Source organism: Corythoichthys intestinalis, chromosome 13 (assembly GCF_030265065.1).
Source record: "Corythoichthys intestinalis isolate RoL2023-P3 chromosome 13, ASM3026506v1, whole genome shotgun sequence".
NCBI lineage: Eukaryota > Metazoa > Chordata > Actinopteri > Syngnathiformes > Syngnathidae > Corythoichthys > Corythoichthys intestinalis.
Genome location: NC_080407.1, coordinates 3,097,196 through 3,118,814, shown reverse-complemented (window position 1 = coordinate 3,118,814; position 21,619 = coordinate 3,097,196). Strand labels below are relative to the sequence as shown.

General features: G+C 43.9%; 1 protein-coding gene across 3 annotated transcripts; it reads left to right on the top strand.

Moving 5' to 3' along the window:
- The first annotated feature begins 1,613 nt into the window (after nucleotides 1-1,613).
- Nucleotides 1,614-21,482, top strand: golgb1 (golgin B1). 3 transcript variants are annotated; one of them, XM_057855620.1, is made up of 19 exons: nucleotides 1,614-1,725; nucleotides 3,077-3,192; nucleotides 5,256-5,335; nucleotides 5,394-5,567; nucleotides 6,296-6,409; nucleotides 6,501-6,785; nucleotides 6,858-6,971; nucleotides 8,988-9,633; nucleotides 9,695-9,771; nucleotides 9,980-10,037; nucleotides 10,115-15,014; nucleotides 15,084-15,495; nucleotides 15,560-16,573; nucleotides 16,639-16,832; nucleotides 16,911-17,070; nucleotides 17,138-17,238; nucleotides 20,276-20,347; nucleotides 20,427-20,496; nucleotides 20,573-21,482. In XM_057855620.1, exons 3-19 carry the CDS (start codon nucleotides 5,267-5,269, stop codon nucleotides 20,711-20,713), a joined length of 8,601 nt encoding a protein of 2,866 aa, XP_057711603.1. In that variant the 5' UTR covers nucleotides 1,614-1,725; nucleotides 3,077-3,192; nucleotides 5,256-5,266; the 3' UTR covers nucleotides 20,714-21,482. The 3 variants fall into 3 exon arrangements, with proteins under 3 accessions (XP_057711603.1, XP_057711601.1, XP_057711602.1); XM_057855618.1 differs by having other exon boundaries at nucleotides 17,135-17,238; XM_057855619.1 differs by lacking the exon at nucleotides 1,614-1,725 and having other exon boundaries at nucleotides 3,065-3,192; nucleotides 17,135-17,238.
- Nucleotides 21,483-21,619: the final 137 nt, after the last annotated feature.

Genomic DNA, 21,619 nt, shown 5'->3' with positions numbered 1-21,619 from the left:
ATTGGACCTGCGCCAGCGCAGGTCCGGCGGTTCAGATGGCGTGATTCCGGCAGTCTGGCTAAAAGGTTAGATTCCTTCAAAAGGTAAAAAAAACTCAATAAAAATGAAAATCATAAGTACTCGCTGCTTTTAACTGACTGGGCATTAGTAGGATGTTTCGCTGTGTAGAATATTTTGGCAGAACACTGTTTCAAAATAAGATTTGTTCTTGGGCATGTTGCAATTTGAAAAAGGTTATGGTAAACTAAATAGTCAAAGTTTGACCTTTTAATTAGAATTTTTTCCTAAACCATTTAGTGACACAAATATGATCTATAAATCGTGCAAAACTTAATTGTTGATGAAAATACACTGCAAGTATGTTTTTGTTTTTGTTTGTTTTTTTTTTAAATCTCCATTTTGACCATATGGAAGTGGTCACCCTACTTGTGAACGACTATATAGTTAGAGTAAGTGTTAAACATTGCAGTCAAGCCTTCGTTTCATTTTATAGCAATATATGAATAACTATAAAACTCATCCATCTCTTAAGTAGTTTTTTGTTTTTTCCCAAAAACTGCGATCCTATAATGAAAAAAAACTTGACATAATATTCGGGGCACCCGAATATTGGTTTAAAAACAGCTGTCAGACCCAACAAAAAACAAAATATTCCCCAATGAAAGTTGTCTAAATCTTGGGTAAAAAAATCATTTAGTTTTTTAAAGAAATGTATTATGTAACAATATATGTAAAAATAGGACATTTCATCATTTAAAACAAAAGAAACTTGTACATTACAGTATAGGTTGTCATGACCGCACAATTAACTGATTATTGTGCAATTGACTTTTTTTTTTTTTTAACAAAAAAGTATGCGTCCCCAAACTAGATTTTTTCCCCCCTGCTTATGAAAGTCATTGACTTAAATATAAAAATGATAATGCATGTAGAAATGTAACATATGGATTAAAAGAGCCCATAAAATGCTACCGTAAAGCCTAAAGGCCACAGGTATAAAACATAAGTTGTACAGTTAATCAATGCCGGTCTTCCATCTCATTACGCGTCGCAAGTGCGTGCAAATTCCATCAAAGACAGATAGCGTACAGTGCATGAAGTGCGTCGTCCAGCTCCCCGCTCCTGCAATCCACTGCACGAAGCGGCCGACGAAAGAAACGAAGACCGCCACGTAGTTGACCAGCAGTGCCAGGCTTCGAGCCAGCTGTCTGCCACGGCTGACGATCAGCTTGACCTGCCTTGCCATATTTTAGATTTTTTTCTTTTACCTAAAAAGAAAAAAATTCCTATGTTAGAATCGTTGGCTGCCATTGACTGCAATAGGCGTCCGATCCATTTGGACTGGGAGGGCTGCCAGCGATCATTCGTCAATGGCAGCCAACCATCTTAAATAAATTGAGTCAAAGCACTACAGTGATCCCTCGTTACTTTACGCTTCAAACTTTACGCCCACAGTCCATCGTAGATTTTTTTTTCCCAATTAAAAAAAAACAAAAAAAACAGATGAGCTGTCCCGAGCCGATCGCGTAGTCTCACTCTTCTTCCCTCCCTTTTTCTCCCTGCTTGTTGTTGGTCAGGCAGTGAGTGCACTTGAGTTGCTGATCAAAGTTAACAACGATTGGGAGATGTTGAAGTTTGATGTTGCCAGAGAACAGAGCTTCACAGCGCCGCATGCGTCAATCATCGTTTAACCCGTTAAACATTAGCTGTGGCAACTCCTTGTGGGTAAGTGAGCAGCTTTGGATTTGAGTGGACTCACTCAATGAAGCATTTAATAAAGCCAAGCATTTTTCTGCTTTATTCCTGTTTAAAAATAATTTGGCAGGACAGTAAAATGTTTCAAACTTATCATAATTATTATATTTGAAGTGCTTGAAAACCATTTATTAAAATATATAAATGGCGGAAAAAACTCAGGTGACTTAAGTTCTGCTCTGAGAACCCCAATTTGGCCAAATTACAAAAGTGTCCGATTTGCAGCTTAAAATCTCAATTTTCTGGGGGAAGAAACATTTTGAACAGGAAGGCATTAAAAAAAATTTAAACCCCTAAACCATAACTCAAGGGGAGAGCATAATTTTGATTTTAACGAGCTATTATCGCGTACTTACCACTTTTCCATCCAAATGCTCCATGTAGCATGCATCACCGAGTGTCAAGACACAGCTGTGAATGGCCACAACCAGACTTTTTGGGGATTTTATGGGTGAAACATCGTAATATAACAAGGCTCGCAATGCAGAAATGGCAGACATCAAGGAGTGGTCGAGATTTTCAAATGTTTACCCTTTTAAAAAAAAAATCCCCCAATTTTTGTTTGTATCGATTATTAAAATATCGGGGAAAATGCGACAGTAACAAAAAAACAAAAACAAGTGATATTTATAGATATCTGTGACCTATTTACATTTTTTTTCATTGTGACATGTTTTTTTCAAAGTTTAAAATATGCGAGTGAACATTTTATGAAGTCGTTTTTTTTCCAACTAAATATTAAACATCAATTAATGATTCTAAGCTAAAAATCATAGACATTTTGAAAAACATAATTACAAATCTTTTTATGGCTGGGTTGAAACAAAAGCGGTTGCACGTTGTCTGGGGGTCTCCAGGGTAAAACGGACAAATTAAAAATAGTTCAGGGGCTTAATGCACCATGAAACTGCTATGGCAGCAGATAGACATATTGTTCTATCAAACACAACAATTCTTTTGGCTTAAAATACAGCAGTGTATTTTAAAGAGGGCTGCAAGAGCAGAAAATGCTTTTTCACCCTTGTCTTTGTTTTCCGCCATATATATGTAAATGTTTTTTTTTAAATTATGCTTTGGGGAAAAAGTGGAAAAAATATGTCTTTCCAATGCCAAGTCTGAATACATAGATTGAACGCTCACCCCGCAATTTTTTTTTTACTACTTCGCGGTGGATATTTGTCCCCATTAGCCGCGAAAAACGAGGGATCGCTGTATTTATTTATTTATTTATTCTTTAAATGGGTGACTCATCTTTGCGTTTCCGAAGACGGTCCCTTACCTCGAAATTGACACACGGTGCCTTACCGTGTTGTCCAATCAGCTATAAGGAAGTTGTTTCCGGGAGAGTTTGGTGATGTGGCTCTGCTTGGAAATCCATCCGAGGAGCTAAAGCTCAAAAAGAAAGCGCCGAAGATCATCCAGGAAGCACTCGTACAGGTGAGTCGAAGGTCCTTTTACGATTTCACTTTTTTGCAGACTCCATTAAAGACTGTCACACTCGAAAATATTTAATCCCACCGATCGAAACGTTCGCTTCTAATTCGCGAGCGTTAGCTAGCTAAGTAGCACCGACACGGAAACTACTGTAAACAAACGTTCCACAGCCTCTTCCCTGCAAGTTTACAAACACTGCAACAATCTGACATGTCCGCCGCCCTCTCGGGCGTCAGTATTAGTCTAGTCCATCTCAAAATTTAATAGATGAGTCGTACCTGTGGACAAATCCTGTGACGCGGTCGGGAAACAGTTGACGAAAGAATCGGGAAAACTCGGTAGATTTCGTGACAGCTCGGAAGTCTGTTAGGGATCGCCGTCAATGTGTGCAGGGAAAAAAATTGGAGACGTATTCGTGTTTAGCATTTTCGTAAATTTTTCATATGCTCCCTTTAATACTATTCAACAGTGTTGGGCACGTTATTTAAAAAAAAGTAATTATAGTAACTCACTACTTCTTCCAAAAAGTAACTGAGTAACTGAATTACTATAGTAAAACTAACTAGTTACCAGGGAAAGTAACTATTTCCGTTACTTTAAAAAGACGTTGTTATATGTCAAAGAATTTGAAATTTTCTGAGCAGTATTCGAGTCAGTTGAATAGAGAAGAACAGACAGATGTTATAGAACCTTGTAATATTTATTGCACCTCACCAGCAACAGATTTATCCTACATTTGAAGTGCAACAAAGATAAACAGATTTGAATTACTTACCACAGACGTCGACAAAAGCTTTGCCCCGGGACATAAATTACACTTGACATGCACGTTACTCACTACTTCTTCCAAAAAGTAACTGAGTTAGTAACTGAATTACTCTATAGTAAAAGTAACTAGTTACCAAGGAAAGTAACTATTTCCGTTACTTTAAAAAGAAGTTGTTGTATGTCAAAGAATTTGACATTTTCTGAGCAGTATTCGAGTCAGTTGAATAGAGAAGAACAGACAGATGTTATAGAACCTTGTAATATTTATTGCACCTCACCAGCAACAGATTTATCCTACATTTGAAGTGCAACAAAGATAAACAGATCTGAATTACTTACCACAGATGTCGACAAAAGCTTTGCCCCGGGACATAAATGACACTTTACATGCACGTTGTTTTCCTTTAATTTTGACCAACTTGAAATAGTGTTTATATCTCTACCTCGTGAAGGACAAATTTTCCTCTGAATGCTCTGTCATCATATCTCTGCATCTGTTTTGCCGCACGCCCTGTTCCGGTTTGTGTGTGAAAACACCGGCTCTGGAGTATGTGCACTATTACGCCCGAGCGTTTACGTCACAGAATGGGGGATCACATGAGATTTGACAACAACGCAGCCATATTGGAAGCAGGTCTGGCTCGCAGGACATTAAACTTTAACTTGCCAGTTCGATAAAGAGACAAACTCGTTACTAAGGCAAAGAACAGATATGTGATCAAACTTAAGGATGTGAACAATGTTGACCCTTACGAGCAAGCCAAAGACAAATGGAGTAAAGATGTCGACGGGTTTCCACAATTAGACAAATTGGACATTCTGCTGTATTAAATGTTTGGCGTATATTACTAAACTCCTCAGCGATTCCGAAATTACAAATTGCTACTAAGTTTTGCTGCGGACGGGTGGAGGACCTGCAAATTATGACCGTATCAAACGGCAACTCTATCGTTCTTGCAAAGGTAGGCTATGTGTGTTTACTATTTTCATTGCCATGAACCTGAACGCACCCCAAGTCTTGGATGACAAATAAATAGAACAAAGTAGACTCGCTACGGCTGTTAGTTTCTTCAATTTATTCAAAGTAAGTAACGCACCGCTTTTGACTGTCAGTAACGGTAACGGCGGAAAAAATAATTAGTTCGATTACCCTGTTACTGAAAAAATAACGCCGGTATGTAACGGCGTTATTTATAACGGCGTTATTCCCAACACTGCTATTCAACCAATGTTTTTGTCTGCATGAATTAAAGTACATAGTAAGCTTGCAGCTCTTTTCTACACTTGTTTTTGTACAGTGCCATCCCCTATGTTCAGTCGTCTGGCCACCGTCCTCCAGGAGCTTTCTGGAGAAGAGGGTCAAGATGGAGAGACTCAGGTGAGGATGAGAAATAACTGTCACTCAAGTTAATTTTGCCTAAAATATTTTTCTCAAGGCGGGCGAGCTCACTCATCAGCTTCCTGCCGAGGTCGTCCAAGCTCCGGCAGACGCCGAGGCCCCCGAGGAGGCCATGGAACGTCTGGCCCACCTGGAGCAGCTGGTGGTGCAGCTGAAGGAGCTCATCCGTGACAAGGACACGCAGCTGGCTAGCAAAGATGCACTTCTCAAGGTTGAATAACTTGAATAGCTACAATTTCTGACATATATCATTAGGAGCGGAAGCTCTTGGTACCTCACGATACGATACAATTTGCGATACAAAGCTCATGATAACAATGATATGGCGATACAACGATTATCAATACATTGGTCAGGAAATCATTCAAGGATATTCTACAAACTGCTAATTAACGGAAAAACAAGCGCCTAGTGTGAATTGGAATGAGTTTATCAGTAGTAGACGTCCAATCCATTTGAACTGGGAGGGTGGCAGGTTGGCATCCCTCCCACTTCAAACGGATTGAACGTCTATGGCTGTCAATGGCAGGCAATTAGGTAATTTTGGGCCATTTAAAGTCTCACTGGAACGCCGCCAAACAAAAGTTCCAGCATCATCACCCTGTCCAATACAGATTCTTGATTCTTGACACCTTGTCCAATGCAGATTCTTGACTCTTGACAAGGTGATGATGCTGGAACTTTTGTTTGGTGCCGTTCCAGTGACATTTACAAAGATGATTGCCTGATGACTTTTTGATAACAACTTGTTGGTTCCTTTTATCTTTTTTTTTTTTTCTTTTTTTTTTTTAAACATTGACACCTTTTCAAAACGATATCTCCATTCTTGGCAGGAGCATATCGATAACCTTTTGGGATACAAAGTATCACAATATATCACCGTTTCGATATTTTGTCACACCCCTATATATCATACAAGTGTATTGCGTTTATCCACAGAACGAGAGGGAGACGAGCGAGGCTCGCTTTAGTAAACTTAAGCTACAGGCAAAAGCCAAGATAACCTCCCTCAGCAAGCAGATCGATAATTTGAAGGTTCAAGAAGGAACGACCGTAAGTCTCGTTCAATTATACCTCACTACGTGAATTCAAAGCAAAAATCGTATTAAAAAAACCCAAAAAATTTGTTTGTTTTTTTAAACAGAGCCTGGACAACTCTTTTTCAAAAGATGTGGCTGCGGAAGACGACCTGCAGGAGCTACAAAACAAGCTCCGTGAGGAGGAGGCGAACAGCACAGAGTTGCGAGCTCAACTCCGTGCTGCCGAGGAGCTGCTTAAGGAGAAGGAAGCCGCCCACAACGAGCAGTTGAAGCTTCTACAGGCGGTGGTGCAAGACAAGGATGTGCGCTTCCAACAGCAAATTCAGAAACATGAAGAGGAGCTGCAGAGCGCCACGACGCAAACGTCCAAAGACGTCGAGCTGCAACAGGTGCGAGAGACTTCTTTTGACAATTATGCCGTGTGATAACTGGTGCTAATCCGAGTCCGTGGCATCGTGTAGGCCCTTCACGACGCCCAGCGGCGCTGCGAGGAGTTGGAGGAAGCCTTGAAATCCCGTTCAAAAGTGCTTGAAATGCTTCAGCAGGAAGTCATCAGTGCAGACCAGCAAAAACAGGTTCAAATTGTTCAATCCAAATTTATTGAAATATGATTGAGTCTAAGCCTGAATGTCGTTTAAACATCGCCATTGCGATGTGCGCGTGCGCGATAGTCCAATCGCAAGCACGTGCAGTAGTTTTTTTTGTTTTTTTTTTAAATCCACATACGCCTTGCTTTCTGCTCTGCTCACAGCCTCACACCCTCCCTCTCCCAGCCCTTTGTTCCTCTCAGTCACTGCGGCACTTGCTTATTAAAGTTAACGATGGCTTTGATCTGGCCAAAGAAGCAGACTTCACACGAGCATCTGTCAATCATCGTTTAACTTGTTAAGCAGATTCTGCAAGGAAGCCGCGCTGGAATGAATGTGTGTGTGGGGGGGACGTTGGAGACATATGAAATAAATGACAGAAGTAGGGTTGTTCCGATCATGTTTTTTTGCTCCCGATACGATCCCGATAGTTTTAGTTTGAGTATCTGTCGATCCCGATATTTCCCGATCCGATTGCTTTTTTTTGCTCCCGATTCAATTCCAATCATTCCCGATAATTTTTCCTGATCATATACATTTTGGCAATGCATTAAGAAAAAAATGAATAAAACTCGGACGAATATATACATTCAACATACAGTACATAAGTACTGTATTTGTTTATTATGACAATAAATCCTCAAGATGGTATTTACATTATTAACATTCTTTCTGTGAGAGGGATCCACGGATAGAAAGACTTGTGACTTTGTATATTGTGACTAAATATTGCCATATAGTGTATTTGTTAAGCTTTCAGTAAATGATACTGCAGCCATTCAACCCAAATGCATGATGGGAAGTGGAACCATGACTGTGCGTAGTGCTACCAATTGATATATCTTCTCTGCGTTGGGAAATAACATAAGGTGTTCAGAAAAAGATCAATTGCTACTTTGCTTCCCCACATTGCTTCCCACGATATTTCTAATCGTAGGGAGAGGGATTGTAAGGCTTTAGCCAATTAAAAAAAGGCTCCAAAGGCTACCAAAATTCACTCTACTCATTTTACGCCGCCTTTTATCTCTATATATAGGTAAAACTGCACCATGACAGATTGAGCGCGACCATGCGTGAGTGGGTCGTGCAGTGCATGCATTAATTGCGTTAAATATTTTAACGTGATACATTTTTTTTTTTAAATTACCGTTGTTATAGGGATAAATTTGATAACCCTACCTTAAGCCTAAACTAAAGACTCTGGATGAGTGTAACATATTATGTCTGTAACGTTAAATACAATTAGAAAACGATTTAATTAAAAAATATATATATGTTAAAAAAAGGCATGGCCGATATTTTTTTGCCGATTCCGATACTTTGAAAATGACGTGATCGGGATGCCGATCGATCGGGACATCTCTAGCCAGAAGTGATCATGAGGGGTTTGAAATTTCTACATGACACTCCAAGAGTCACAGCTAAGGTAGATAAACAGAAGCATTTCATAAAGCTAAGCATTTATCTACTACACTACTTTATTCTTGTTCAAAAATGATTTGGTTGGATAGTTATGTTTAAAACTGATCATAATTATGACATTTGAAGTGCTTAAAAACCATTTATTTATATACATTTTTAAAATCACTTTGGGGGGGAAAAGTGAGGAAAAAAAACATGTCTTATATGTATGTTTCCAGTTGCTAAATCTGAATAAATACACTGAGCACAAAAAACACACAGCAAAAAAATAAAATTAAAAAAAAATTGGGGGGGGGGTGCGCTACTTCGCGGTTTTTCACTTATCGCGGCGGGTGCTGGTCCCGATTAACCGCGAAAAACGAGGGATCACTGTACACTGTGGTGATGGTGAGTCATCCAAAGTCTTTCCAAACAGCTATTCAAGTCATCTAGTGAAAATTTCTTTAAAATATATATTTTTTTCAAATATCGCAATATAATATTGCAATATATCGCAAACCCCCCAAAAATTGCAACAATAGTTTTTTCCAATATCGTTCAGGCCTAATTGAGTCATTTCAAAACCATTGTTTTTCTTCCCAGATTTTGACCGCAGAGTTCCGGAAAATGGAGGGGGAGCTGGCAGAAGCCCTTAAGCAGAAGCAGGAATGGGCCCAGCGTGCAAGCGACGCCGCCGCCGCCCTCCAGGATGCACTGGAGCGAGCCAAAGAGGAAGCGGCGAGGCACGCGAGCGATCTTTCCTCCCTGAGCGAGGCGGCTAGCGTCAACCTGGAGAGGGAGAAGACTGAAGTTGCCAGGCTGGAAAAAGAGATGGAGTTGATGACCAAGAGCGTCCAAGCGTGCCGTGAGGGTTCAGAGAGAGACAAGTTGGAAATATCTCGCCTCGAGAAGGAGCTGGCGTCTTCCAGAGAAGCAGAGTCAGACGTTGTCAAGGCCAGCCGGAGCGATCTGGAGGAGACAAAAGTGGAAGTAGACAAGCTGGAAAATGAACTGGCCTCTTTTCGACAGGCGGCCCAGAAAAAGAACGAAGTCTTGGCTGAGATTTGGAGACATTTGCAACCTCTCACCCTTGTTCAGCCATTGGATGATGTAATGATCCCAGAAGACCTTTCTATTATTCTGGACACTGTGCTGTCCATTGAGACACAAGTAACTAAGTTGAAAGATGATCAGAGAGAGAGTGAAGAATGTTGTGCTGAGCTCAGAAATGACATAAAGGCACTGCAAGGTGAGGTAGAAGATTACGTCTTTCAAATGTTCTTGAGTTAAAACGACACCTTCCTTTGCAGAGCAACTTGACACAAGCACCAGTGAGAAAGAGGAGGCCATCGCCAAGGCTCAGCAGCTGGAGCAGCAGATCAAGCCGGTGAGTGCTCCTAATAAGGTCTTATCTGCAAAGTCAGACGAGACGTGACAGAAACCAGGTCACAGACTCGAAGTGAGCCCTCTAATCCCTTCTGCCCTGTTCCATTGTCATCACCCACTTTTGAATTTGACCTTCAGATGCTGATGCTTCTGATTAAACAACAACGACTATAAGATGGGTGTCTTATTTTATGCTTCTTCTTTGTTAGCTTTCTGAAGGCGATTCAGTGGAGCCACAAACAGATGCGTCTCATGAAGCTGACAGAGGTATGTTTATTTGGGGTTAATCAGTGTCTTCCAAAACGCTTGAGTTTTTTAAAAATTTGAATCTTTGATTTTCAAAGCGACCCTCATGTTACTGAAGCAGCAGCTATCCGAAAAAGACAATGAGTTGAGCGTCTTGCAAGAACGTCTGCGTGTGGCTGAACAAAGCGCCGGTGGTGTCGCATCTGCTCAAAATGTCGATCAACCTCCAGGCCAGGTTGAGGTTGACGACTCCGGAGATAATTCTGCAACGCCTCCCGACAGCCTGGAGGATACCCAAGAAGAGGAGACTACCTTGGTCGCTGAGGACTCATCCATCTTCTCCATTTCCGCTGGCAACGAAAGCAGCCCGGAGCTCCTCGAACATCAGGAATCCCCTGAGGAGTCCAAAGGAACTTCTTCCGACGAGATGGTCACCAGCACTGATTCAGAGGTGGCTCACAGCAGCTGGACTCTTCTCGAAGCTGTGAACCAGGACGGACGCCAGGATTGGCCGTCCGTCGTTCAGGACTTTGGCCAGCTCCAGTCATGGGAGCAAGAAACCTCCACAATTTCAGCCACGTCGTCCTCTCTCATAATCCATGAGAATGTTTCGCTTCACGTCACTCAGGAGGATTCTTCCACTGAAAATGCTCCCTCGGGTGTTTTTGCTCAGGCCATAGCAGAGGAGCTCCAGAAAAGATACGGGGAACTTCTGGCTGAACTACAAGCACTCAGAGAGGCCGCTGCAGAGTCCCGTAAGAAGATCGGTAGTCTAGAAGAAGAAATGCAAAAGCTCATTGCTGAGAAAGAAGAGGTTGAAGCTCAGGCCAGAGACTTTGAAGAGGAGCTCAAGTCCGCCAGAGAGGAACTACAAAGTCTTACCCAGCACAACAGCTTTGAGGCGGAGAAATGGAGTGCAGAAATGCGTCTTCTAGAAGAACAGATTGAAATTCTATCCATTGACAGAAAAGCCAAGGAGCAGGATATACAGGCTCTCCAGGCCGATATGCAAATGGCTCGCCAAGCCATCTCCAAGCATGAGAGCCAAGCCCTGATGTTGAGTGCACAGCTAGATGACAGCGCGCTCCAATCCTCCCAGCTGGAGAGGAAACTTCAAGATATGGAGAACAGCATGTTGGAACAGTTGCAGATATCTGCTCTTGACAGCGACTCATTGTCCAAGAAGGACTCTGAGATCAGTGAGCTGCAGCGCAGACTCAACCAGAAAGAGCAAGAGATGACAGAACTCGATGAAAGCATGTCTGCAAAACTCAGCGAGGCAGCAGAGGAGCGAGTCCTGGTCAACAGTGAAGTGGACAAACTGAAAGCACAACTTGTAGAACTTAAGCAGTTAAGAGAAGAGTCCCCTGCGCCGGAGGATGAGGAACTCGCAAGTTTACGGAGTTCCAAAGAAGAGCTTGAAACACAACTGGTAAGCACACGAAAAAAGTTGCAGGTCGTGCTCGTGCAACGGAAAGAGCTGATGAAGAAGGTGGCTGAGATGGAGATGGAGGCAAAGAACAATGAAGAAAAAGACACGGCACAATCCGAAACTCCTCCCGAGGTTCAAAAGGCTTCACTTGAGGAGATGGAGGTCAAACTAGCGGAGCTGGAGCAAACGTTGAGATCTAAAGACGAAGCAATCGAAACCCTTCAGTGCAAGATGATCCAACAGGAGCAACTTCTATCCGAAACTCTTGCGCAGAGCAAGGATAACGAAACAGAACAGACCGATGTTGAATCTGACAACTCCTTGTTACGATCGCAAGTAGCCTCCCTGGAAACGGAATGCGAAACCCTTCAGAAGAAGGTCACGGAGGCCCAAGAATCTCGCAAGGAGAGCATCCGCAAAGCCAAAGAGAAAGACCGGCATCATCGGGATCAGCTGAAGCAGCAAAAGGATGAATACAGCGAGCTCTTGGAACGTTTTGATCTACAGAGTGGAGAGCGTGACGCTCTTCACACGAAGGTGAAAGAATTAGAAGAAAAAATGAGCCGCCAGGAAGAGGAGCTTCCTCCTCGGGAGAACAAGAACCTTGTTGAAAACATTGAGAAAATCCCAGCTAAAGATTGGGTCCAAGAAGACTGGGTTGATTTTGCAGCATCTGAGACTGATTCTGAGCAAACTCGATCTGTTGTTGAGGAAGAGCAACTCGACAAACAATCGGGGGATCTCCCTGTTCAAACGGAGGAACCCTTGAAAGTGCTCAGAGAAGAAATCCAAATGATGCAGGTGGCAAACCTGGAGCTTGAAAACGAGCTTCAGCGAACTCAAACCAGTCTTTCCCAGAAGGAGATAGAACTGCAAGAAGTTAGAAAGGAGATACTAGCATTACGGGAAAATGAAAGACAGATTGATGCCCTCTCCGATGAAATTAATGATCTAAGAGAAAAGCACCTTCAAGCTGAGTCGTGTGCTGAGGCCTTGAAAGCAGAAATGGAAGCTGCAACCGTCATAGCGTCGTCTCAGTCCGCCCACTCGATTGCGGCTCTTCAAGCTGAAGTGGAGGAGTTCAACCTCTTCCTGGACAATAAAAACCGTGAGATCACTGAGCTAAGCCAGCAGCTTGGTGAGCAAAATTCCTTCATACTCTCAATACAAGACACTGTGGGCCACAAGGACAAACTGATTGCATCCTTAGAGCAGGAGCTTAAGGCAGAACAGGAGAAAAGTAAGAAGTTGGAGGTCGAGGTTCCCCAGAGGCAAGAGGAGGAGGAGAGCGAAACCAAGCTTCAACAGCTTCAACGTAAGCTTCAGGCGGCACTGATCTCTCGCAAAGACCTGCTAAAAGAGAACAAAACTCTGAAGGAACAGCTGTCCTCGAGTGAGACCCTCATCATTGAACTAAATCAGAGGATGCAAGTGGCCCAAGATGAGCTGGAGAAACTCAAGACAGAACGCACACGGCTCATTGACGAAGTGGACCGCATGTTATTAGAAAACCAAAGTTTAGGCTCGTCCTGCGAGAGCCTCAAGCTGGCAATGGACGCCATAGCGAGTGAGAAAGACGCCTGTAGAAGAGAAGGGGAACTTGCCAAAGAGGAAGCCGCAAACATGTGCAAAGAATGGGAAGAGAAGGTCCATGGCATGAAGGACGAATATGAAACCCTGCTCCGCTCTTACGAAAATGTCAGTGACGAGGCGGAGCGCAGCAGGCTAGTCCTGGAGGCTGCCAGGCAGGAGAGACAGGAGCTGGCGTCCAAGGTGAGAGCCATTGAGACCTCGAAGGAGGAAGCTGAAATGCAGGCTGAGGAAGCCCGCAAAGAAGTGGAGTTGGTGAAAGACAAAATGAGGAAGTTTGTCAAAGCCAAGCAGCAAAAAATCCTGGAGCTGGAGGAGGAGACGGAAAGACTTCGCGAGGGGCAGGAGAAAGCAAAAACATCAGAGGATGAAGCTCAAACCACTGAGCTTAACAGACTTCGGGAGGAAATGCAGACTTTGAAAGTTGAGTTTGACACTGCGGTGGCAGAAAGAGATACTTTAAAACAGCAAATGGAACAGCTGAAGGATCAATTTGACCAAGTGCAAGCACAAGACCTCACTGGTCCAATGGTAACAGACGTCCAGCAATCAGAGCCCGTCGTGACGGAGGCGGAAATGATCGAGTCCAAAGATGCCTCAGAGCAGAGTCCAGATGACTACATAAGTTCAACCTCTGCTCAAGTGGTTGGATCAGAACTGTCAACTGATCATGATTTATTAGACAACAAATTGAAAGCGATGGAAGTTGCTCTTGATTCTGAGAAGGAACGCTGGCAGGAGCGGGAGGCCGAACTAAACGTTAGAATCTCCTCTCTTGAGCAAGATCTCAATGAGAGCAACGAGAAGGCCATTCTGATGGCCTCCTTGGAAGAACGTCTGCAGGAGGGCAAAGAACAAGAAAGGTGTCTGATCGAGGAAGGGTCCAAACGAGAGATCCAGTTCAAGGAACTCCTCAGAAACCTGGAAAGTGAAAAAGACAAGCTTGAAGACCGTCTGATGTATCAGCTGGCCCAACTCAACGGTAGCATCGCCGGCTACCAGCAGGAGGCAGCTGACTGCCAGAAACAACTTTCTGAGCTTCAGCAGGAGTTGGAAAGGTTGAAGAGGGAACGAGGGGACCTGGAAACCGAGGTCCGGGCTCAGACAGACCGAGCGTCCCGGCTGGAAGAAGACGCGAAGCAAGCCCAAAGGCAGAGGGCCGAAGCCGAAGCGGAGATGGGGAAACAGAGGGAGCTGGAACAGCAGCTGAGGTCTGCTCACAGGGTCAAAGAAGGCAGCCAGAGCCGAGCGCGTCAACTGGAGGAACTCTTGAGGGAAAAACAACTGGAGGTCCGTCAGCTTCAGAAGGACAGCATCCAGTATCAAGAAAGGATCAGTGAACTGGGAGTGGAAGCAAAGGCCCTCCAGTTGGGTCACAATGAGCTCAGCAAGAACCTTGAGCAATCTCAAGAGAAGAATTCAAAAAATCTGGAGGAGCTGAAGAGAACCGAAACAGAATTGGCAAACTGTAAATCCAACTTGAATGAAACCAAGGAGCAGTTAAACCAGGCCATTCTTGAAAAAACGACTTTAGAAAAGAATATCGGACAGAAAGAAGCTCTTTGGAAAGTCGAAGCGGAGCAAAACTTGGACTCTGTGCGCTTCAGATTAGGAGCTGAACTGAAGGAGATGGAACTGAGACTGGAGGAGGCTTACAGCGATCGGGACAAAGAAGAAGAGGCCACGTCGGTAGCTAGAGAAGCCGCACAGGCGGCTGAGAGACGAACGCAAGAGATGCAGGCCCGCCTCGACGAGTCTCTCGCCCGACTCGCCGCCTTCTCGCGCTGCATGTCGTCGCTTCAGGACGACAGAGACAGAGTTCTGGACGAGGCCCGTCAGTGGGAGGCGCGCTTTAACGACGCTCTGCTCGGCAAAGAGGCTGAAATTCGGGACGCGGAAACCAGAGCCAAGAAGCTAGCGGAGAACCTTCAGAACGAATGTTCTCTCAAAGAAGAACTCCAGCTCTCATTGGAAAGGTAGGTCAGAAATTGCCTTTCTTAGGGTTCCTACAGATATGAGAATATTTTTAAAATTTTACTTTACAGGTTAGAAAAAAACTGCAAGGAACAGCAACTGAAATTGGATGAGGTGGAGAAGAACCTAAACGAAAGCCGGGCCGAAGCGGAGAGGGAGCGTGCAAAGTTACTGCAAACCACTACAGAGTTGCAGTCGGCGCAAAGCGAAGCGCGTCTTCTCAAGGATGAGGTAGAAGCCCACAGCCAGCGGTCCCGCGCTCTGGAGGAGGCAGTGGCTCGTCTGCAAGAGGACATCGGCGGGGCCCGGGCCGAGCTGCAAGAGAGGGAGGCGGAATATCGCCGTCTGTGTCTGACCTTGGAGCAGCTGGAGGCAGATCTGCACACTTCCAAGGCCTGGACTGAGGACCTGCATGTGGCATTGCACGAGAAGGAGAAGAGGGAAGTAGAAATGCTGGATGAGAAGGAGCAAGCTGTTGCACAGGTAAGAACAGCAAAAAAAAAATCTTTTTGTTCAAATCCATGAACTAGTACGTTTTTCTTGCCAGGCTGCCGAAGATGCACGCACGGAGGCGGAGGGAAGGGCGCGAGATGCTGAGGAGGAGCTAGAGCAGAGGCGAGGGGAACTACGAGACGTTCAGGAGCAACTGCGTAAGGCCGAGGAGGTGAGCGACGGCCGGCGAACCAAACTGGACTCCTTCACGAAGGCCATGGGCTCCTTGCAAGACGACAGAGACCGCTTGCTCAACACATACAAGCAGCTGGAGGAGAAACACCTTCAGGTCATGATAGACAAGGATGCTTTGATTCAAGAAGCTGCGAGCGAGAACAACAGTCTTAAAGAGGAGCTGCGCTCCTTGCTGATCCAGAGGGACGACCTGTACGCCGAGAAGGCCAAACTGTCTGCTCAGCTCCACGGTTACCGTGACGAACTCAAGCAAGTTCTCAGCATGAAGGACTCTCAACACAAACAGCTCCTCGCTACCCAGCGGGAGCGTATCGCCTATTTAGAGAAGGAACGTGATGACCTAGAGAAGGCGCTGAGAAACTCTGCTGAGTCTGAGACGGTCAAAGTGGAGCAGATGACGCCATTGCAAGCTGGCACCATTCCTGGGGCTGAGGTGGAGAAGCTGAAGGAGCAGCTGGAGGCAGCCAGAGAGCAGGCACGAGCTCTGGAGGAGAACCTTCTCAAGGAAAGGGAGGAACACAAGAGTGAGACCAAAGAACTCTCGGAGCTGCGCTGGGAGGGAGGATTGATGCGCACAGAGTCCGAAAGCGCTCAGGAGAGGGTGGCCGAGCTGGCTCGGGACCTGCTAGCCGTCGAGCAGAAACTCCTTGAGGAGAAGGAGCTGGCGGCGCAGCTGAGGGCGGAGAACCAGTCGTTCGGTAAGGCCATGGCTTCCCTTCAGGACAGCAAGGACCAAGCGGAACACAAAGCCCGCCAGCTCGGCCTCAAGCTGGAAGAGCTCAGCAAAGCCGGAAGCCCCTCTACAAACACCGCCGGAGAAGTGTGGAGCCTGAAGAACGCCTTGCAAGCTTTGCAAAACGATAGAGAGAGACTGGTGAGTCGCGCCTTGCTCCAACGCCACCTAAAGTTTCTCTGAATACCTCTTCCCCTTTCGGGTAGCTGGATCAGCTTCAAGCGCAGACGTCGCATCTGAAGACCCAAAAGTCGGAATTGGCTCGCCTGGGAGCGGGAGAGCTCATCAAAGTCAGCCAGGAGCTTTTTGAGGAGAAGAACAAGAACACGCAACTGGCGAGCATCATCGAGGAGATGGAGAACACTGCGGCCCAGGACAAGCAAGAAATAGAGACGCTCAGGTCAGGACAAAACATTTCACATCACAAAATGGTCATCTTCATGTTTTTTTGTTGTTTTTGTTTTTTTTCTTAATCCAGACTGGAACACATAGACTATTTAGCCCAAGCTGAGCAGCTGAAGCAGCAGACCCTGAGCGCGCTGTCCGAGCGCGATCAGCAGCTGAGACAGCTCACCGCCATGTTGGAGGAGGCCCGTGCGCACACGCCCAAACGCCAGAAGGAACACTACAACGGAGAGGTTGACATAAAAATGTTTTTAAAAAAAAATCCTAAGAGTAATGTTTTTTTTATCTTCTTACTAGCAGGCCTCACAGGAAGTAGACAGTGCCCCCGGTGCTCCTCAAGAGAGAAGCAGCTTGCAGGAGGTGCGCACCTCCCGGACGGAGCTGTTACAGCTGCAGCAGAGGTACGACACGGGTCCAGAGAAAACTTTTTGGTCTAGATCAAGCGTATCCAAACTTCGATTCCTTAAAGTGCGTACGACAGGAGAAAAAAAAGTCTTCGGACGCCGATATGGGCAAACAAATGCGCATCGGTACCGGATCGGAACACGGAAAAATTCCGATCCATATTTTTTTAAAGTCCGGTCCGGGTTTTCCAGCGCACCGATTTACATAATCCATTCCAGTTTTTGCTTCGGTTTGCTTAAAATCCGGTCCGCATTTTACGGCACACCTTCAACACACTACATTTACATTATTCATTCATTCATTCATTTTCCATGCTGCTTTTTCCTCACGAGGGTCGCGGAGGTGCTGGAGCCTATCCCAGCTAACTACGGGCAGTAGGCAGGTGACACCCTGAACTGGTTGCCAGCCAATCGCAGGGCACAAGGAGACAACCATTACCGTCTCCCAATTTACCGAGAGACTTTATCGGTAAAAATGTCAGCTGTGTGGGATCATTTCACCTTAAAGGACGACAAAGACGAAGAGGCAGAGTGCAACATATGCCACAATAAAGTCAAGCGTAGTGGTAAAGCTGTAAGAAGTTTTAACTAGGGGTGTCAAACGATTAAAATTTTTAATCGAGTTAATTACAGCTTAAAAATTAATTAATCGTAATGAATTGCAATTCAAACCATCTATAAAATTATTGTTGGAATGGAAAGATAAGACACAAGATGGATATATCCATTCAACATACGGTACATAAATACTGTATTTCTTTATTATAACAATAAATCAACAAGATGGCATTACCATTATTAACATTCTGTTAAAGCGATCCATGGATAGAAAGACTTGTAGTTCTTAAAAGATATATGTCAGGACAAGTTATAGAAATTTTATATTAAAACCCCTCTTCATGTTTTCGTTTTAATAAAATGTGTAAAGTTTTCAATCAAAAAATAAACTAGTAGCCCTCCATTGTTGATGTCAATAATTACTTACACAATGCTCATGGGTGCTGAAGCCTATAAAATCAGTCGCACCCAAGCACCAGCAGAGGGCGCCAAAACTCCGAAAAACACAAGTACACATTTCACTGTGCTGTCATTTTAATCTGTTTGAGCGGGGCATTTGTGCGTTAATTGCGTCAAATATTTTAACGTGATTAATTAAAAAAATTAATTACCGCCCGTTAACGCGATAATTTTGACAGCCCTAGTTTTAATACAACCAACCTAATCAAGCATTTAGCGAAATACCACCACAAACAATATGAGGAGTATGTTAAGAAAACCGAAGACAAAAAGAAAGGTCCTACGCAACTAACACTGGCAGAAGCTTTTGCTATGCGTGACGAACTGGCACTCGACAGTCCCAAAGCCCAGGGAATACCAAGAGTCATTGCCGAAGAATTCATTCTGGATGACGAGCCATTATCTCACGTGAGTAAAAACGCACCATCCAACACTTAGAACCACGGTACAACATGCCCAGCCGTCATCCTTGAGCGATTCGGGCGTGGAAGATTCGAGAACGATTCACAAACATCCAAATTCCGATTATTGAAATATGTCAAGTAAAGCGGAACTAATACACAGCCCGGTCTTCGGGACGCAATGAGAAACGGACCGCATTGCGTCCCGAGAGTAAACATTATGCTTGTCATAGACCCGGGTAATGCTCAACTCACAGCTTTAGCTCAACTCATGCTGCTGGATAAAAAACACAAGAATACCTGACTGCTGCTGACAGCTGCTACAAACTTCGTCAATATTGTTTTACTGTACATAATAGATATCATATGTATATAGAACTAGATGCAAAATGACAGACTCGACGGCGTGAGCAACACTGAAGTATGGAAAACTAGATGCGTTAGTAAGAGGCCGACATCTTAAAGCAGAAGACTTCCCTAGTAGGCGGTTGTGAACCTTCCAAGCGAACTTAATTAACTTTTTATCTAAAATACTCCTAAATCGGCAAAATCTTGACTTGACTTGAATCTATCTTCAAAACAGTTTGAAAACTTTCACATGTCGAAAGTAGACAAAAGGGAAATTATGGAATAACGGGACCAATTTTAACAACTTTTAACAGTTGATTCGCAAAATTAAATGAATTGAATGTAGTTTAAAGCTGCTGATACAGAATGGGGACTTGAGTATTTTATTTACTGTTTTAAAATGTAAACGTGATACTGAAATAGTCGTTTATTTAAACGTGAGAGGCTTTTTATACAATTTTTGTAACTAATGCACAAAACATTAAAAGCATCTAATAGCTTGGGGGATTTGTGGGATTTTCCACTGAGGTTGTTGGTGTGTTTTGCTTTTTTAAGACCGTTTACAATATTATTTGCACGTTTTACTGACTGACTATGCCATTTCTGTTTGTTATTTATAATGTTTTGTGTTTGTCACCGAATAAACAGGTCAGTTTCCTGTTACCAACTGTTGTGTGTTATTCAGACTCACCTAATTCAGCTGGCTAGATGTTATCAAGAGTACTAAAACCTTTTTCAACATGAGTGACAACTAAGTAAGGAGGCTAAATAACTTTAAACTTTAACACATGCTCAGGTAGGTCGGTATCAGATCGGAAGTGTAAAACAATATCGGTATCGGATCGGAAGTGCAAAAACCTGGATCGGGACATCCCTATTAAATAGGATTATTATGTGAATTGGAATCATATTTTGAGACGATTTGACTGTATTCAACAATTTAGCAAAGCGCAGATGACGAGAAATTAGTCTTTTAATCTGCCGGTTAGCCACGCCCACCATTAGAGGGCTCTTGCGTACCCAACAGGTGGATGACGTCAGCGGAGTCATGTCATTGTTTCAGTCTCTCTAATTCAATATTTTTTTCTTTTTACAGGATATTCTTTTTATTTAAGTATTTTTCCCCAATTGCTAATTAAATGGTATGGTCATTACAAATAAGTCTTGTCCTAAATGGAATATGAAATAATAAAAATGCATTTATTCAGGACGACATGGCAAGATTGTTTTCCATGCTTTATGGAGCTCACAAAAATGTTATCCCTCAGATTAGAGGAAGAGATGCAGCAAAGACTGTCAGCTGAAGAGCAGCTCATGGAGGCCCAGGATCGACTGAGGCGGTATGAAAATAGGCAAAGTGGAGAATGGCTGACATCGTCATGTCTACTTGTGTTTATTTCACGTTGCACTCTTTCGCAGCCAAGCCAAATGGGAGGATCATTCCGAGACGGCCGTTTTTATCGAGCCGCCCGAAGGCAGCGTCACACGGGTGAGTCTCCGCCCTCAAATATTTCCGCTCCGGTCGAGTAGCTTAAAGTTCTGACCTCGCTTCACTCTACCCGCAGACCCGACGAGGCACCACCGGCAGCTTTTTACGGGCACTGCGCTCTGGCGTATGCTGGCGCCGCCGCACGCCACTGCTACTCGGCGTCTATCTGTTGAGCGTGCATGTGCTGCTGCTATTGTGCGTGGGTGGCTACCTGTGACGCTGTTAAAAGGGTTCCCACACTCAAAACATTGCACTTTACGTACACTTAGACGTACGCTCGCGTGCCAGTCCGTGAGGAGATACCCCCACTCATCATCTGCAATAAGCGCCACCGTCCGTTTTTGGAGCGCGCCGGGTGTGACGAATAAACTGGCTGGTGACTATGGACATTTTGAGGGAGTTACTGTTAACGTTTTAAGGGAGAGGTACTATGAAGGGAAACTGTTATGCATCAAAATACAATTATAGACATTTATTAAAGTGGTTTGAGGTATGTGTTGTGCAGTTTTCCATGCGCACACAAAAACTGAGCGTTGTGCAATTACCAATCATTCCGTTCATCATTCCCGAAAAATATTTTTCCAGAACATTATGTTCATTCAGGTTACTTACAGATGTTTGTTTTACTGTAACTGCTTTAAATCACGAGTGTTGCGTTCTATATTCCGATGAAGTCATTTTTGTGCCGTATCAGTACCGATAATAATATCTGTATCGATGCATCACTGTTTAAAACCCGCGGTCTTTACGAAGTCCATGTTTGGTTATTAGAGATTAGCCGGAAAGTCATAGTATTCCTTGCCATCATGAACTACTCAACTGTGATTTTGTCTAATTTATTATGGGTTGAAATGGTGTAGTTCTTTCCTTCCTGCTTTCATCATTCCTTTTGGAACGACACCTGTATTAAACAGTTTTAAAAGGGCTGCAAAGGAGGTAAATTTTTTTTTTTTTCTGTTACTTCTAACACAATAACCCAGTTTTGGGAAGAAATGAATCCTTGTTTTTGCTAATATAGCAATTTTAAATAAAAATATTTTAGTGGGAACCGAGTCTTTGTATTCCTTTAGATTAGATCCAGTGTTTATATTTTTTAATCTCTTGAAAAAAACGTGTTATGGCG